Here is an 18,482-nt window from a genome sequence, read left to right as displayed (position 1 = left end):
TTACTGATTTGTAATGCATAATGTGGTGCCGGGGACATGTTGTTCCATCGAACATGGTAAAGGTTGGACATTTGAAGCTCTTAGGCATCTCTGCCTCAACAATAGCTTTAACAAAAGGTTTTCTTTTGAGAACTGAGTACAGAGTATTTTTACCTGAATCTTTCATTTTCTTTAGCTCTTCCTTTAATTCGTCAATTTGCTTGTTGACGTTCTTCGTACTTTCAGCTTGAGCTCTTTTTTCTCCTTCTTCGCGTCGAACTTTATCCACATGATTAGTGCTGCTATGTTGATCTTCCTGCTCGAACTCCGGAATAGGGTCTTTTGACGTTCCTTCTCCAGGTGCTCGGATTTTATCTCCCACTTTGTCTTTGCCTTTGTTCACATCTTTTGATGGTCGAGGAGTTTGGTCGGGCATTAGTGGTCGGTCTTTTCTGGTTCCCCCTAGAATGACTGGGCTCTCCTGATTATCTGCTCCTGGTGTAGTTAGATGACGCATCGTCACCCTAACCAATTCGTCCAAAGACGAGATCTGCTTTTGGAGTCCATTAATTTGATTTTCGGTCGATTTTTGCAGTTCATCGATCTGATTTTTGGTGACCAATTGCTCATCAGGTTGCTCGAGCTGATCCTTCTGTTGAGGGTTTTCCGTGGTTTTTGGAGGAGGATTTTGTTTGTCGACCTCCTCTCCGTTCTCCTTGCCTTCCCCCAGCATTGATCTTGTTTGTATCACCATGACTTTTTGATGCGTTTCCCACAGACGGCGCCAATTGTTGCTGCACAATCCTGTTCGTCCCTTTAGCCGGTTGAACCTGCAAGAATGAGCTCGACCGTGGAGGTCGAGTTTTCACCTCCGACGATCTAGTTAGGAATCCGACTAAGGAAGACAAGAAAGTAATGAACAATAATGATATGAATAGTGATATTCCTATTCAGCGTACCTTTCTTTTGTGCTCCCTTACCTTTTTATAGGTTTTTCACGTATGAGTTCGTTTTGAACTAAAACATTACTTGGACTGCAATACGAACTTTAGTGATTGAGTCTTACTCAAATATGAGTTATTGAGTCCCAGTCGAATACTTTGTCTTCGGTTCTCAATTTACTAGGATTCACTTTGTTATCCCGCCTTTACGCTTGTATAACCGACCTTGACTTGGTACTCGCGACCCGGGTGTATCCGACTCAGTTCGACTTAGGTTTAACCGACCTGGTTCGACCTGGGTTTAACCGACCTGGGTTTAACCGACCTGGTTCAACCTGGGTTTAATCGACCTGGTCCGACCTGGGTTTAACCGACCTGGTTCGACCTGGGTTTAACCGACCTGGTCCGACCTGGGTTTAACTGACTTGGTCCGACCTAGTTTATCCAAACTGGTTCGAGCTAGTTTATTTCTCCCTTATCCTGCCTCCCCCTCCCCCCCTCCTTCTGTTTGCCCTTAGCTCGGATTGATTTTTTTTTTTTTGTCCCCCCCCCTTTTTTTTTTTTTTTTTTTTTTTTTTCTACGAGCCCCACCACTTTTCGTTTTTTTGTTGTGGGTTTTTTTTTTTTTGGGCCCTTCTTTTTTTTGTTTTTTTCCTTTTTGGGGGGTTTACTTGGCTTTGCATGTTTTTGAGAGAATGGGAAAAGAGGGGTTTGTGCATAGTATTTTCATACTCACTGGGATATTATCAGTCTTTGCCATGATTGGTGATCTTAACAATGGGAGAGTTGTTCATGGATATGCAGTGAAAATTGACTGTGAATGTGGCAAACTCCTTGATTGACATGTATGGAAAATGTAAATGTATTTTAGAAGCACTTTTAGTTTTTGAGATGATGCTTGAGAGGGATGTATTCTCCTGGAATTCGATCATTTCAATTCATGAGCAGGGCTGTGATCATGATAGGACTCCTTCTTCTAAGATAATCTACACCTACAACGACGCCGCCACTGGCTTCTTCGTCCGCCTCATAGACTCTCAAGCAGCCCATCTTCGCTGCGTTCCAGGCGTTCTCTTCGTTATTCCCAATTGAAATAGGGATTTGGGAGTCGGGTAATTTAAGGGTTTGATTTTGTAAATTAATAAATTTTAAATCTTTAAAATGTAAAAATAAAAAAATAATATTTATAAGTACACCCCTGTCATTTGATTTTCAACCGTTCAATTTTATTTTGATTGTGAAAACATGATGAAATCTTACGGTAGAATAGGTGTGAGGGTATTTTGGTCATAAAAATCACAATTTGTCCTTAATTGATCTTATTGATACTTCAGGGGAGGCATATGCAAAGTGTCCATTTATTTGGACTAAAATTGACATGGACCAAACCTCAGGAGGTCCAGATGAAAATTATATTTTTTTTTGGTACTGATGCTTTTTTAATACTTGAAATGAAATGTCGTCTGCAAGGGTCGAACCCATGACCTGTCGACTGAAAAGTATATATTGTTGTTGTTGTTTTTTTTTTTTTTTTTTTTTTTTTTTTTTTTTTGACAACCTCAGTTTAGATCTTTACTACTCAACCAACCCAGCATTGGTAAAAAAATTTCTTTTAATTATCCAAAAAACCTCATACTATAAGATGCTAGTAGTGCTTCTCTTATTTATTTATTTTTTGAATAAAAAAATCACAAAAAGTTGGTGAGATGATAGAGAACTGATGAGATGATAGAGAACTGATGATGCTCCAAACTATTCCCATTCCATGATGGCATCCTTAATCTCCGGCCCAGCCCGGCCCAGCCCGGCCCAGCCCAGCCCAGCCCAGCCCATTAGTAACAAGGTCTATTCACTCAACCCATGTATCACTTCAAGGCCCAGTTGTTGCTCTTTTCTAATGGTGTCTTCTCTTTCTTTATTCTTATTTCTTCGTCAAGTTTCAACTCTCAACAGGTTGGTGACGCTCAAATTTCTCCGTGTCTTCCACTCTCCCCAGTTGGCCACTTCTGCTTCCAGAAATTCTGTTTTTCCTCATTATCTTTGGATTCTGTCGGCGACCCACTTACTGGTTTCGAGTTTAATGGTATTCTTCTTCGCCTTCTGATCAGTGGATTATAGAAAAAGAGAGAGAGAACAAGATCGATGGAAAACCAGCAGCAGTCATGGAAGTCAAAATTCTCGTTCAAGAACGCGACCATCCTGGTCTGTTCCTGCAACCTTATCGCTTTTCTTCTCTTGCTTCAAGGCTTCCTCTCTGGAATCCCCCTCTCCACCAGAAGACTTAGTCCAGATCAACTCGATGCAGGTCTTCATTTTATCTTTTACTCCCTTCCTTTTTCTTAAATGTTTCCCCCCAATTTTTTTCTTTCTGTTACAAGGAGATCGGTTTGATGACTAATCACGCATATGGGTTTTCCTAATCACCATGAATAATAGGTTTGTTCGAATGGCATCCTTGAAAAAGTAGAGTATTTGTTGGATAAGTGAAAAAAAAGAAATTCGAATTTTGTTGTCTTTACTTTGGTACTTTTAGTTGGAAGGTGGCATTGATGGAGTAAATTTCAGTAGAGTAGTGTCCACAGCTGTGGCTGGAATTTTTGCAATTGGGGGGCTTTGTATTCATCAACTCATTTGTAGACTAGTAATGGCAGATCGCAAGAGGGTCTCAGGAACTCTTGGATTTGGTCTCTATGTGAGTAAAATTTTGAGAGTGGTATGTCTGACAATTTTTGGATTAGATATCAAGTGGTCATCAGCTTTCTGCTTTTGCTCCCTGTCTGTCTGTTGAATGGGTATAATTAGGGATGGCGCAAGGAGGAAAATACGCAATGGAGAAGTTTTGAATGAAAATAGGAGGAGAAAAATTGCTGCATGCTTATAATATAGGCTTCTTGCCAAAGGGCTTTGTAGGAGTTGTCTATAACTGGTTTTAGGTGTAGGATCCTTTCTGATAATAGAGAGACCTAATATTCTTAATAATAATAGCAGATTTCTCTTTAATTTCAATCATTTTAACGGTGATCTTCATAGGTTAATGTTTCTATGAAGAAACTCCATTCTTGATTCGGGGATTCACTCTCTCTAAGCACGAAAAGTCTTATAAAAATTAGTAGAAGATATAACAAACTTTCAAATCTTGCAAACAGTTTACCAGAGTGAATTAAAGAAAACCATAGTACATGAGAGGAGGGCAATGATTGTTAAGGAACCAACTTCTCTCTATTATTTGTTGGGTTATTTTCATAACTCATGTTTCCATGGAGAAAGTCAATTGTGGGTATTGAATCTACTTAAGAGCAAGTTTTAAAAAAATTGCTTTTGATCCCCTATACTTTGTCGAGTCCTTGTATCTGCAATCATACTTTTGCAATGTCTGTCACACGAAGAAGATCAGCAAGCCTGCAAGAAGAACTTGTAGAGTTTGGAGCACACATTGGCAGGAGCTAAACTCCATAATCAGCTCAAACTCCTTTGGGAAAAAATTAGGTCAAGGCAGCATCAATTTTGTCTAGGCTACTTTGATCAGTGAGTGGACTAACTAACCAAATTAGAAGGTATCCAGAATTAGTAGCTCAGCACTCACATGGGAATGATCTTCCCATTAAGTGTAGGCTTCTAAGATTAAACTACTCAACAAAATCCAAGGCCTAAGGAAAGTCTAAATGCAGAGATAGGATAAGATCTCTGAAGTAGAAAGTAGATATTAAAATTTTTACTCACTCATAACATTATATCCAGCCATAGAAACAGCTCCAAAGTGCCACTGGAGGAAGGGCAGGATCTGTTGGATGGATCTGTCTCAGAGATTTGGAAGCTGCTGGAGAATTCTCTAGTGTAAGCAGACCCAAGGACGGCAAAAGTGTCTTGAAATCTTTAATCCAATATATAGACTCTTCACAGGCAGTGCAACCAGTATCTTCAAATGCCTGTCTGAAGCTAAAGTTGTTGAATCTTAACCTAACAAGCAAGAATTGATGGAGACAAGGTAAAAGGAGGCAAGGGGAGGAAGGGAGTTGTCTCTCACTGTAACTTTCTCACTGATAAACTGAAATCTATCAGCAAGTGAATCACTGGTGACCAGTACAAGGCTTCTTTTTACTTTGCTCAAATCATGGGGAGATGTCCCCCTTCGACTTTATAAGTAGCAAACCAAATACAGCACTCTCCATGCATGGATGGAGATTCGGTCTGCCAAAAGTTTTCTCAAAATAGAATCTTTTCCTAACATGCTCCTCTACTCTCTAGTTACAACGAAATCAGAAACTAAACGTCATACTAGGGATGTAATAAATAGCTGAAATCTATATCCAAATTCACGTATCCGTCTAGAATCCATATGTGCCGGAAAACTAATCAGACCTACACTTTGATATGAATGACATATCTGTCAATATAAATACAGAATAAAATCGGAAGTAAAGAATGTAAAAGAAAATCATATACCAAGAAGAGTAGAAGAAAGGTAGTTTGCTGAACTCTCAAGTTTCATCCCTACACTCATCGATAAAACGGTAAAGATGTCAATGCTTAGTCAAAAATACGTACTCAATTTGCCATCATATCCATTAGGAGAAACCTATATTCAAGAAACCATATCCGAAAGAAAACTATCTGAACCTGTTCAAAAACTAATACCAAATTATCTGTCTGTCCCAATAATAATTGGATTTGAATATGATAGTCACAACCCAAGCGAACTATGGCAGTGATAGGTCCACCAAATGTAATAAATATTCTCCTAATTCTTCTCCAAGCAAACTGAACAAATCAAATAAATATTTCCCAATTCTTCTCTACGCAAGCTGATCCCTGTTCCCGCCATAACTGTCAAATATCTCCATATATCGCCATTCAATGGCTATCTTGGAAAAGAAAAGGACGCTAGGGCATTGTCATCATAAAAATGACAATGTGTCCTTAATTGATTTTTTGGATACCACAAGGGAGACATGCAAAATGTCATCTTTTTTGGATTAAATATGACCTATGTCAAACCTCACATGTCCAAATTGAAATTACCCTTTATCATTTATGAAGTTACAGCCAAGTTATTAGCTCCTAGGGCAAAAATTATGAATTTTGTCTTACGAAACACATCTAGCTTTATTATAATAGAAACATAGCTATCAAGGTAGCAAGGTGACCATGGTGTTTGGAGCCTTCTTAAGGGTCATGGCATTTAGGTGGCCGCATGGTGACCTTGGTGAGCAAAGCATTTTAGTATACAATTTTTTAATACGACCATTTTAATGTGGCACAAATAGTATGCCAAAACTCATATATTTTATTTATAATCCAAACAAATATTAAACAGTGCAAGATTATCATAAAAATAACAACAACAACAACAATAAGCCTTGTCCCAACTAAATGGGGTCGACTACATGGATTCTTGCCCTCCAATGAGTTCTGTTCGAGGCCATGCTAGATACAAGGCCTAAGCTATACATATCCTTTCTCACCACTTCTCCTAAGGTTATCTTAGGTCTACCCCTAGCTCTTCTAGTTCATTCAATATGAATTATATCACTTCTCCGTACAGGAGCATTTATAGGTCTCTGTTGAACGTGGTCGTGCCACCTCAAACGACTTTCTCGAAGCTTATCACTTATGGGAGCAACTCCCAAACTAGCTCTAATATGATCATTTCTTATCTTATCCATCCGAGTTTTGCCACTCATCCATCTTAGCATCCTCATTTCTGCTATACTGAGTTTATCTATATGATTCTTTTTAACAGCCCAACACTCTGCACCGTACATCATAGCTGGTCGAACAACAGTCCTATAAAATTTTCCTTTAAGCTTTACTGGAATACGCCGATCACATAAGACCCCAGACACATCTCTCCACTTCATCTACCCTATTTTAATTCTTTGGGAAACCTCATCCTTTAAATCACCTCTTTTACTTATGATTGAACCTAGGTACCTAAAACAATCACTCTGAGGAATCTTTTTATCTTCAAGTATCACCACCTCATCATCTGCCCGATCATGACTAAAGTTACAAACTAGATATTCTGTCTTCGATCTACTAAGTTTAGAGCCTTTTAATTCCAAAGTTACTCTCCATGATTCTAATTTGGTATTAATCCCCACTTGGGTCTCATCAATCAACACAATATCATCCGCAAAAAAGCATACACCAGGGGACCTCATCTTGAATGTCTTTGGTTAATTCATCCATTACTAGTGCAAATAGATATGGGCTTAAAATTGACCCTTGATGTGACCCAACTGTTATCGGGAATTTATTACTTTGTCCCCCCACTATTCTAACACTAGTCATCGAACCATCATACATATCCTTAACTATATCTACATATTTACTTGCAACACTTCTTTTCTCTAGTACTTGCCAAATTAACGCTTTAGGGACTCTATCATAAGCTTTTTCTAGGTCAATAAATACCATATGAAGGTCTTTCCTACATTCTCTATACTTTTCCATAAGTCTCCTAATTAGGTAAATAGCCTCCGTTGTAAATCTTCCCGGCATAAACCCAAATTGGTTCTCTGTAACTATAGTTAAGTGTCTCAAACGGGTCTTATGCTACGTGCAAGATTTTCATAAAAATAGAAAATAAAAAAACAAACATAAGTTCATCTCATCATAAGACAATAGCAACATAGCATAATAACATATGACTATGATTTATATAAATATAAAAATAAAAGCTGTAGTTGTACTTACCGTTTGTGATGTCAAACTAATAATGATTTTGATGGTATGTATGGAATGAAGTTTTTTCTTTTTCTTTTTTTAATTTTTTTTAAAATTTTTAAATTTCCAATCTATTGTCTCTTTTACGATTAGTTTTTTATTCGTTTATTTTTTTACTCTTTAATCTTAACATGTTCCCATGCTTCTGTTACATGGTAACAAAGTATACAACCAATAACATGTGTTATGGAATAATTTTTGATAATTCCAAAGGAAACTTGAAATCTAAGTACAATATGTCAGGGAAGTGACTACACTCAGCCATAAGGCATCAACATGGTGTACAAAGTGTCGCATAGAGGATACAGCATGGATCTTTTTGCACGTACAAAAGGCAGACCATCATGTTGGTGCCCATACGCATACAAATGTTTTGATAACTATGAATAGAAAAGAGAACATTCTAGAATGTTACAAAGATAAAATTAGGCCTACTGATATTCTACCCTTGTACCCATATTATAAACTTCCCTTGAAGTTGGTGCATTCTGTTGTGGGAGGGAATATCCCTCTCGATCTGATGCTAGCTAGTGCTAGTGCTGGATTAAGAGGTTTCATAATTGGAGTAGGACTCCTCCCTCTTTAATACTCCTATTTTAATTATGTTTTTGTTTTCTTATCTTTTGTATTTTGGTTTCTTAATCTTTGTTAGACTAGTTTCCTAATCAGTCTAGAATTAGTTTTTCTATTCGTACTTAGTTTTGTATTTGTTTTCCTACTCGGGATAGGATTTACTCAGATTGTAAACTATAGAGTTTTTTACGTATAACTCACTTAAGTTGGGTGACACTCTTGTTGCGTCGCTTAAGTGAGTTATATAACATGTAGCACACAAATAACAGTCTCAATTAGTTTCAGTTAAGTCCCAAAATGAAACGACCAAAATGCCTTCCTAATATTAATTTACTAAACTACCCTTGTGTCTCATCCCGTACCAACCTTTAGGTGGGTGAAGGGGGAAATCTACACCTTACTGGAAACCATCCACCACTGTTAGAAACTACCACACCCCCAAAACCCTGCCGGAAATCAAAACAGATGGTAATCCTAAACACCTCTTCCATTTCTTCAAGGGTCTTCCCTCTTGTCTCCGGTGGGAATGTGAAGAAGAAAACCCACACCACAGTTGCAATTCCATTATACAAGAAAAAGTTGCCTCTGATTGTAATTCCTTGTACGGAGATATGAAGCTCATATTTACGAACCCTGCCGTTACAAGATTGACAGCCACCTCCAAGCTCGATCCCTGTGCCCTCAACCTCGATGGGAAAATCTCTGAGCAGTAACCCCACGTCACAGGTCCCATTTCCAGGGCGTAGAACTCATCTCATTCTAATTCATTTAAAAACATGCAAAAACCCAATTATTCTATTCTGAAACCCTCAAAATCCCAAAATCTAAACTTCTGTTAATGATGCAATTAATGAACATGTTTTGGCTTTTGGTGAGAATTCCACACTAGACGGATGAGAAGACAGGATTTTATTTCCCTTTCCAGTCCTTGTTGGAAGATTCCCTAGTTTTGAATTTCCAAGCTTAGCTCTTACTTGAATATGAAGTGGTCTAACAGAAACCCCAAATTTTCAGAGCTTTTAAATTCACAAACCTAATCTAAAAATCAATCAAATTGAGTTAGGGTTTTTGAATTCTCCTCCTCCTGCAAGTGGCAGAACCATATCGATTATCCATGGATTCTGACTTGAAAATGCACCTTTTACCACTAGATGAGTAGATATAGGGTTTTCAATACTACTGTTCTTGCCAGTTGCAGATCCGTAGCCATGTGGAGTTTGACCTGGAAACACACCTGCTACCCAATCTTATTCCAGCCATTCCACAGTTGGAGCTGACGGAGAGTCAAACGTATGGTGATTTCCGGCCCTGGGGTTTTGGGGGGGGAAGGTGGGGGTGTGGTGGTTTTTGGTAAGGTGTAGGAAGAAGATGGGAGAATCCCTTCTCCCATCAAAGGGTTGTATATGGGATAAGGCACAAGGTAGTTAAGTAAATTGATATTAGGAGGCTATTTTCGTCATTTTATTTTGGGACTTAACTGAGACTGTTAGCTATGTGCTACGTATAATATTGGATCAAGTTACATGTATTATAAACCATTTAAGGGAGGCAACAAGAGTTTCACCCCAACTTAAGTGAGTTACAGATAAAAAACTCTAAACTATAAATACCCGATTGGAGCCTATTAAAAAAAAAGAACACAAATCTCTGAGTAAAATTTTTTCAACTTACAAGTTACAACATGGTATTAGAGCGAAGACTCGATAATTAGGCCAATCTTCTGGCACTCTTCTCAAGCTCTTCAACTATCGCAGCTGACTCCTTCAACCTCTGGTACTGGTTTCTTCACTTTTCTGCTGTGAGTTGATTCTTCTTTCAGTCTGCTGCAAATAATTGGGGCTTCTCAGTCGTCCCCCCCCCCCCCTCGAAGATTTGAACCTCTATAGCAAATTAGCAAGGCAGGTTAGCCGCAGATTTTTTTTTTGTTCTGATTTAAAAGCCCTAAACCCTTGCTGCGGCTCCTGTTTTCACCCTAGGTTTTTTGAGGACAGCAGTAAGAAATTCTATGGACCAAATTGCTGGCCTCTCTCTCATTACCTACCAAATGTAAACCCTTCTAGTTCTGCCTTGAACCCTTTCTCTCGTATTCCTGAAGTTCTTGTTTTTTGAAAATTCCTCTTCCTTGGAGACCTAAAATTGCGGCAGATCTAGGTTTTTTCTCCCCCCCCCCCTTGCTGTACCTTAGCAGTCTTCACCTCTTTACAATTTGTAATTTAGGGCTGTAGTTAGTGACTGTTTGAAACTTTATTTATTTATTTTTTATTGTAATCTTCCTCTTTTTAGCCATCTGTTTTATATTCTGGACTGCCATTAGTAAAACAGTTCAGATCCTTAAATGGTTGTAATTTTTCCTCTCTCTCTCTCTCTTTTTTTTTTTTTTTTTGCCCTAGTTATTACCCTACAATTGGTTGTAATTTGCCCTATTGACAACTCTAAATTTGGTCTTGTACAAGTGTGATTTAAAAAATGTCTACATCAGAATTATTACAGCAACATAACCTATAATTACTATAGCTGAAAATTCAGACTAGGATGACTACCAGCCCCTTTGGTTCTCCTCTTACCATCCTAGATGGATCAAATACCTGATGTGGCCAAGACTTGTCTACGTCAGTATCACTGGCCAAGGACTTTTAGGACACATTATTGGCACTAATAGGGTTGCAACCACATCAAATAATTGCTCCCACCAAACTGATGGAGTGTATAGTGAATGTACGAAAGCCATCTTGAGAACCATGAAGCTGTTTTCAACTTCAGATGCAACAGTAAAGAGATCTGACATTGTCATCCCACAAAAATCCACACAGGTTGGTAAAGGAGAATTAGATCATGAACCCCTGGAGAGAATCCACCAAAAATAGGAGCCTGTCAAACACCACAGGACTGATCATCAATGGGATGCACAAAAAATGGGGGCAGGTCCTTCAAAATATCACAGGATTGATTGACACAGGCGCGCGCACAAACAAAAAAAAAAAAAGGCTCTTGGTGCTACCTCTTCCATCTCTTGATCACACTGAAGGGAGTGGAGGGAGGGAGAGAGAGGCCAAGAGGGAGTGAGACAGAAAGAGATGGTTGTGATGGTGGTGTTAGGAAAGAGAGCTAGTGATGGGGTGCTAGGGAGAGAGCGGCTAGAGTTGTGAACCCCTAGGTCAATCCTGCTTTGAAGAGCGCGGGCCCGGGAATTATGACCGCTGTCTTTCGCGACACAGCATGCTTTATCTATGATGGAAAAGAGAATATTCTAGGTCACAAAGATTGAATTGCCCATATTACAACAGTGGTATCCAGGTGGTGATATCATAAAATATGAAGATATTCCTATATTCATACATTGAATTCTGCTCGTATATGTTCTTTCCTAATATCTTCAGAAATCTTGTCTTTCTATTATATGCCATCTTTTTTAATTAGTGGGTGAACCATGGCACAAAGGTATAGTTGTGCTATTGCAACCTATTGGTTGTGGGTTCAAAATTTAGGAAACAGCCCGTCTTGTGAAGCAGCCCCCCCCCCTTCTTATCTTTCCTCTCCCAAGCACTAGAGTATTTGGAGCCTTACGCAGTGGGATGCTTTTTTGTTATTCCATTATTTTAATTATAACCTAATTAAACCAGGGATATCTCTTTCAAGTTTTTCTAAAATCATGGAATCGGCATTGAACTATATTGAAAATTTATACCTTGACATTTCAAAGTGCAGTAAAGCTGAGGTATATTAAGGAATCTGAAGAACTGCGCCGTGCTATGGAGCCCAAGGAGCTGATAAAAAGAGTAAGTACAGCTGTGTTGTGTGATGGATAACAGGTTCCAGCCTTGGGTAATTCATTAATATTAGGGTGTTTGATATACAATACGTGTTGAATATCTAAGAACTCCATTCTTCGTAATTTATTTTTGTACAGGTAAGGGAAATTGAACAAGAAACATATGTAGAAGCACAAATAGTACATCGAAAAGCCACTAAACAGACTGCTGCAGTTGATCTGTCAAAGAGGTTGACAAACATCCGACCTGTTAATGAGGCTAACAGCCTGAAAGGTGATGCTTGAGGCTCTATGACTCTTCTATAACTAGACACTTTTTTGGTTTTCTTTTCTTTTCTTGCACCGCTTTAGCTACTAATCTTCCATGTTAAAGTGTTCACTTGCAAGAATTAGAGTGAAAAGCCATATGAAAAGATAATTTGTTCTGGAATGTGAAGCAGATACATGCTCTAACATGATTTTTCTTGGGCAGGAACCTTTGAAATTAATGTAAAGTAGCCAGGAAACTGATTAAAGTTAAGCTAAACTAAAAGAAGGCTTCTATCAATTTATTTTGCAAGCAGTACGGAGATATGACCACATTGGAGGCATAAAATGAATTGTTAAGTGCAAAATAAAACAAAATAAATAATATTCAGATCACTAATTCCTAATTCCTTCAATTCTATCTTTTATTCAAAATTGTGGTTTGAAAAAGGAATCTCTCCACTGATCAAATGTTCTAAGAAGGATGTGAAGATTTGTGGGTCCTTTCACCTAATATAACCTCATTCTTCTTTGCTGAGCTGCTCTTCCACATGCTTTATAATTGATACAGTTGTGCCAGCTGGTTATTTTTCTGCACTGAAAAAAAGAAGAAGAGTAGTTCTGTGCTCCTTCAGATTAATGCCTTTGGTGTTCTTTACATGTTTTTTCTTCAACAAAGGCCTTTGCTGGATTCGTCCCTTTCCCCAGTGACTATTTGCTAGGGGTAGAATAACAAAATATTAAATATCCATTCATCTTGCCTCCAAATAATTTTATGTTCAATCCCCCCACTTGTATCTTGTGTTGACATCATGTATTCAGTTCAGAACATTTAAAATGCTTATTATGGATCAAAGGAACAGTCTTGCAAAGTTCACAAGTTGAAATACTATAGAGCATTGTCACCATTGATGGTTTTGTATTTGTGGTCACCAGCTCTGACATCTGAGAAGTTTAAGAACCATTGCATTAAGATACGTATCTAATCTTTCTTGCCTCCTAAATGCAGCAATGTCTATCTTCTAACTTCAGCATCATTTTCTGATGATATGGTTCTTTAATCTTATTGTTCCCTTTTCCTTGTCTGCTAATTATGACTTGGCCTAATGATACTTTCTGAATAGGGATAACCCCAGTTAATAATGGGTACCCCCGCCCCCTCTTTTATTGCTTTATTTTTATTTAAAATTTTTTTTTTTGGGGGGGGGGGGGGGGGGGGGTGCATGTGTTGTTGGGTAGGACTGCTATTGCTACAGTTCAACTTGTTCTAGCATCGCCAAAAGATTTGCCTGTCTGAATATTCTGGTTAGGTAGTTCAATGATAATTTTCTTTTCTTTTTTTTGAGTCTTTTATTCTATGTTGCTGAGTGCACCTTGTAGACTTCTGAATATTATTCATTAAAATTTGGTTGACCCAAAAACGAAAAAAAAAAAAAAAAAAAAAAAGCAAGCTGCAATACGTAGGTCATTTACCTGAATTTCTCCAAACCTTTGTGGGGGTGTAGAAGATGAAAGAATATAACTGAGAAATTTCTCTGCTGCGTTGAGATTGCGTGGTGATTCTTTTGAACTTGGTTTTGACATCCTAAAATTCCTGATGTTCTGATTTATTTCATTAATTTAACAAGGTTGCTTCTCATGCATATTTGGTCTTGCAGCTCTTGAGGAATGGCGTAAGAGGAAGATGGAGAGAGCTAGGCAAAGAGAGCTTGGAAAAAATGGAACTGTAACTGTTCAAGCATAAGATCCATTCCTGAATTACAATTACAAACCAAATTTTGATGGTGTGAAGATCATCCCTGACTTTTTGAAGTTGTAAAGCTGTTAAACTTATTGTTTATTCACCAAAAAGAAAAGAAAACCCTTAAATTAACTCTATTGTAAAGCAGTAACTAACTGTTTATTGTGTATTCCCAATTTTCACACTCAAATGTCTTGAAAAGATCTACATTTCCAGTTATTCAGCTTTCATGGGCTCTGTCATAATGACTTAAAAAGTGGTAGATATCTGGAGCAGTACTTGGCAGCTTGGTTCTTGTGATTGAACTTGAAAACGTTGCGGAGTCTGTTGTGAGAAGTCAGAAGCCAGCAAATTTCGTGACCTTTTCATTCAAGTAGAACAGCTAAAGTTCTCAGAACTACAACCTGGGGTGGTGGCATAGTCAAATTAATCGTCTCGTCAGGTTTCAGTGAGATTCAGGCATGAAAAGCATTTATGCAAATAATGTTCCTGCATGAAGATTTGCATGTGAAATGGGTCCTAACCAGCCATGACAAGGTAGGCCAAGTGGGTCCTGTGGGAACAGTCAGATACTCAGATTCATGCCTTAAAGGGCATGGTGACCCTTCCTCCTCTCCTTGTCTGGCCTTGCCTCTATGGCTATCACCAGTTTAGCTAGGAAGCCAACAAGGAAAGCCATGAAAGAGAGTGTTGTTTATGTTAAAAGTTAAAACTTGGTGATATCGTGTACAGGCCGACTCTGTCAATGCTGAGCAACCGTTTGCTTTCTTTCTTCTTGGCCTCCTCCACCAATTGTAGAGTATCAAGTGCCTCACCTGATGCCACCTCAAGAATAAGGTCCAAGGTGCAGATTTCCTATGCTGTTGCTCATAGCAACAATGAAATGAGCGCAAGTTACAATTTTGATAGGGTAATCTATCTCAGAAAACACATACATGACAGGCACTCATGCTCTGCTACGAGGAACGGTGAAGCCAATAACACAACAAGATCTCTTTTATGTTAATGAATATGACTTCTCCCTTAGACAATCACCCTGCCTTTAGCGGGGTTTAGGGAGGGTCAAGTGTACAAAGAGAGTAACCTGTTTCCAGAAATTGTTTCCAAGACTTGGAATATGTAATCAAGCATTCAGCAAACAAGCACTTGACCGATACACGAAGCACAACCTCCCACATCTGACAGAGAAATATCAGATTCATTTCTTCTCTGAATTTTTCTTATATTTAAACATGAAAAGAGTGAAGGATCTATCCCGCAACTGTGGGAAGAAGCAGACAGATTCAGCAATGACTCCTCTAACACTTCCTTGTAATTGAGAATTGCTGAACCAGGATGGTGTAATCAGAAATCGATGAACGATGATGCTTACTAGTCTCAAAATATATTCTTGTATGCTTTGAAAAGATCAAAGAATCCCTGGAACAATGATTACAGCCTATTGTGAGAGAAACACTTCAAAGAATAATAAAAAAATACATTAATGCAAAATGGAATGAACATAAGTTTTACTGAAACCCAATAATTCCGAAAGGTGAACATTTCTCCCACTATTACTTGTAAACAAGGTTAAACAAATGTGAGATGAGGCTAATTGGCAAGTTTTCAAAAGTTTCATCAAAGGGATCTCATTAGGTATCATACTAGCCACCCATCACACTCTTGGAGCCAGGATTGTCCAAGCCCTTGACTGTCGCAATCATGCTTGATGGAATTTGTAGAATGAAGTTTTTTCCCCTAAAGTCATGATTTACCCCTTTGCTCATTCTTCCAAGAATTCTTAGCAGCTTCTGCAGATGAACCATCTGAATCTGCACCATTATCCTTCGGTTTTGAGAAGAAAGGATCCCATTCATGAGGCCCCACCTCGCGTTGACCCTCCTCTAGCAGTGCATACTTCCAGGCATTCTCCTCAATGAAGTTAGGATCCTCGCGGTCTTCAATGATGTCCTTTCTCAGCTTGGTAACTTTGTCAATAACAGCCTGCACTGCCACATCAAATGCATCTTCAAGAGTCTCCAACCTTGACCTGGGATCTGCATATATCAATCTCGGAATAAGGCTTATAACCTCCTCCCTCATGATCTTCACCTGCTCTGGAGAAATTCGGAGAAGCCTTTCCTCAATAGTAATCCTTTTCTTACGAATATCGTCCTCTGGAATGAACACCGAGTACTTTGTATAATTCTTCGGCAGATGCCATGTGTACTGAGTGTAAGCTGAGCCAGGATGGAAGAAAACAGGTATACAACCAGCCAACATAGAGTCGAATGCTGATCTTCGAGTGTAAGAATCACCCTGAGGTTGAAGGCAAAACAGAGAACTCTGGAACATCTGCATAATACTGCTTGGAGAATGACACTTGCTCTCCCCAAAATCACATTCCAATAACTTTCCAACCTTGGAATTCTTGCATTGCTCAATTATCTGCCCTCTAATTGATTTGGGATTGTCAGGACGTGGAGCTCCAGCAAAAGAAAAAAGCCATGGTCTCTCCAATTTCCTCATCCGATCCTGCCACAGAAAGACATCAGCATCACTTGCTGGATGGAAGTAGGTGGGGTATGGTATAGCAAAATCATTGGCATTCCATGGACTCGATTCGACCACCAACATCGACATATTCTTTGCAGCTGGAAGAAACAAAAGCTTGCTGCCCCAGTCAGAATCTTGATCAGTTAACCTTCTGAAATCCCAGGTTATCCGTCCAGCAACCAGAAAATGGTCCTTCCCACCCATGACATTCCACTCTGATCTCTTCACAAGCCAATCCACCAGAGCAAGAGATGATGCATCTCGAACAGAAGTGTTGTAACCCCAAAGGTAACGGGATATGTCCAAACCAGCATAAAATGGGACAAAGATGGCAGCAGCAATCGAAGAATCCTTTGTCAAGCACTCATATTGCTTCATCCTGTTGCTAAAGATTACATCTACAGCAAACTGGTTGGTGGCATACCATCCAGTATTAGAGAAAACACCTTCAACATTCTCCAGTGGAGGCCCAAGCCCTGCATTGGTGGTGAACTTACACATGTTGGTCCAGAGGCTTAGACTCTTACACTCCTTCAGCATTTCCTCATTGAATTGTGGTGGAAGGTCATGTACATAAATGTACCTTCCACCGCAAGGATCACTCTTATTCTCTACTGTTCTCAAAGCCCGCATGAACGGATAACTATCTGGCAAACGCCGAGGCTTGGGTTGCTGGCCTTGTGATGGATTAGCCTCTTTAACAGGTTCATCAACAATTGCATCTCCAATGACAACAAAATGGAAGTAGAAAAGTAATATCCAGAACAAGACGGACAAAGACAGTAACCAACAAAGACGAGACTGTTGACTCTTTCCGGTAGATTTGTCCATTAACTCGGGAGGATTATTCGCCGTCAGGCGGCGTCTCATCAGATATCAAAAATGAAAATGGTTCCTCCAGATTTGGCACATAAAATTAATTCCACATCGAAAACCCAAGAATTTCAGATTACACGCACTCCAGCGTTCCTCCAGAAATCATAAACCAGATCGAGGGTCCCAATTCAGAACTCCAAACAAATCAAAACTAGAAAAAACTTTAAAAGCTAAGAATCAGAACCCAATTCACAGAAAGGGAAACAAAACCCTGAATGATCAAACAAAACAACTTAAACCCAAATCAGAACCCATGTGTTCATAGAGAACAGCAAGCACAATGGATCCTCCAAATATGTCACAGAAGTAAGAAACTGGAACCAGATCTAGTAAATATTGTTAAACTAACTTTCAGGAAGAAAAAATATCTAAGTAGAACGGAAAGCAGAACTTACAGGGTTCGCGGCGCATTGTCAAGACGAATTGTATTTTGGATCTTTCAATTTTGGAAGTGTTTAGAGGTTTTGTTGAGGAAGATCTAGCATAGACGGTGGTGTTTTGTAAACCGAGTGGACCAGCTGGCGCACGTTAGGAACCAGCGTCGACTTCGTCTTGTCGGTAGGATCTTGACCATGTGCCACGTTGTATTATTAGCTTATGTGTTCCCTTTGCATGCCACGTAAGATCAATTGCTGATGTGTCCTTCTTTTGCAAGCCACGTTGGATATCAAGCTAATGCGCTTTGGGAAGGGCAGCCAAGATTGACGGGATTACAAAGATTTTGAAGACTTTATAAGAAAAAAGATGTTCTGACTTGTCAATGGTAGGTTAGTTGAGCCGTTAACAATCCAAACTCCTATGGGAAGGTCTTGGATTTACATCCATCCGGCAGCACATATATTAGTATTATTCCCCCCCCCCCATAATATCAACTTGGCAACTCCAAAAAAAAAAACTCTCATGGGAAGGTCTTGGATTTACATCCATCCGGGAAGACATATATTAGTATTATTCCCCCCCCCCCATAATATCAACTTGGCAACTCCAAAAAAAAAAGTTGTTCGACTCCCATTTGCATCGTTATTGATGACGGGTAAACCGATTGGATTTAGCAGTAACGATGCGTATCAATTGTGGTATTAATAGGCATATTCAA

The 18,482-nt window shown here is 39.0% G+C and overlaps 2 protein-coding genes across 2 annotated transcripts; one reads left to right on the top strand and one right to left on the bottom strand.

Moving 5' to 3' along the window:
• The first annotated feature begins 2,862 nt into the window (after positions 1 to 2,862).
• On the top strand, positions 2,863 to 14,501 carry LOC148998991 (uncharacterized). The gene is made up of 4 exons (XM_089141551.1): positions 2,863 to 3,225; positions 11,925 to 11,995; positions 12,127 to 12,262; positions 13,893 to 14,501. The coding sequence occupies exons 1-4, from the start codon at positions 3,063 to 3,065 to the stop codon at positions 13,976 to 13,978; spliced, it is 456 nt and encodes a 151-aa protein (XP_088997677.1). The 5' UTR covers positions 2,863 to 3,062; the 3' UTR covers positions 13,979 to 14,501.
• Positions 14,502 to 15,052: 551 nt separating this feature from the next.
• LOC148998990 (xyloglucan galactosyltransferase MUR3-like) lies at positions 15,053 to 17,796 on the bottom strand. The gene is made up of 2 exons (XM_089141553.1): positions 17,782 to 17,796; positions 15,053 to 17,547 (listed from the first exon to the last, which is right to left on the bottom strand). The coding sequence occupies exon 2, from the start codon at positions 17,378 to 17,380 to the stop codon at positions 15,719 to 15,721; it is 1,662 nt and encodes a 553-aa protein (XP_088997679.1). The 5' UTR covers positions 17,381 to 17,547; positions 17,782 to 17,796; the 3' UTR covers positions 15,053 to 15,718.
• Between the last annotated feature and the right edge of the window lie 686 nt (positions 17,797 to 18,482).

The sequence above is a fragment of the Hakea prostrata genome, unplaced genomic scaffold, assembly GCF_041222555.1.
Source record: "Hakea prostrata isolate BN-2017 unplaced genomic scaffold, UWA_Hpros_2 contig_73, whole genome shotgun sequence".
NCBI classification, from domain to species: domain Eukaryota; kingdom Viridiplantae; phylum Streptophyta; class Magnoliopsida; order Proteales; family Proteaceae; genus Hakea; species Hakea prostrata.
Note: the sequence above shows the minus strand (reverse complement) of the source record. Positions and strands in the feature narration are given on the sequence as shown.

Excerpts from the sequence above, each read along its gene's own strand:
- LOC148998991 (XM_089141551.1), top strand. The coding sequence starts at position 3,063 with ATGGAAAACCAGCAGCAGTCATGGAAGTCAAAATTCTCGTTCAAGAAC. Across the intron at positions 3,226-11,924 it reads TCCAGATCAACTCGATGCAG|TAAAGCTGAGGTATATTAAG; the intron begins GTCTTCATTTTA and ends TTCAAAGTGCAG. Across the intron at positions 11,996-12,126 it reads CCAAGGAGCTGATAAAAAGA|GTAAGGGAAATTGAACAAGA; the intron begins GTAAGTACAGCT and ends ATTTTTGTACAG.
- LOC148998990 (XM_089141553.1), bottom strand. The coding sequence starts at position 17,380 with ATGAGACGCCGCCTGACGGCGAATAATCCTCCCGAGTTAATGGACAAA.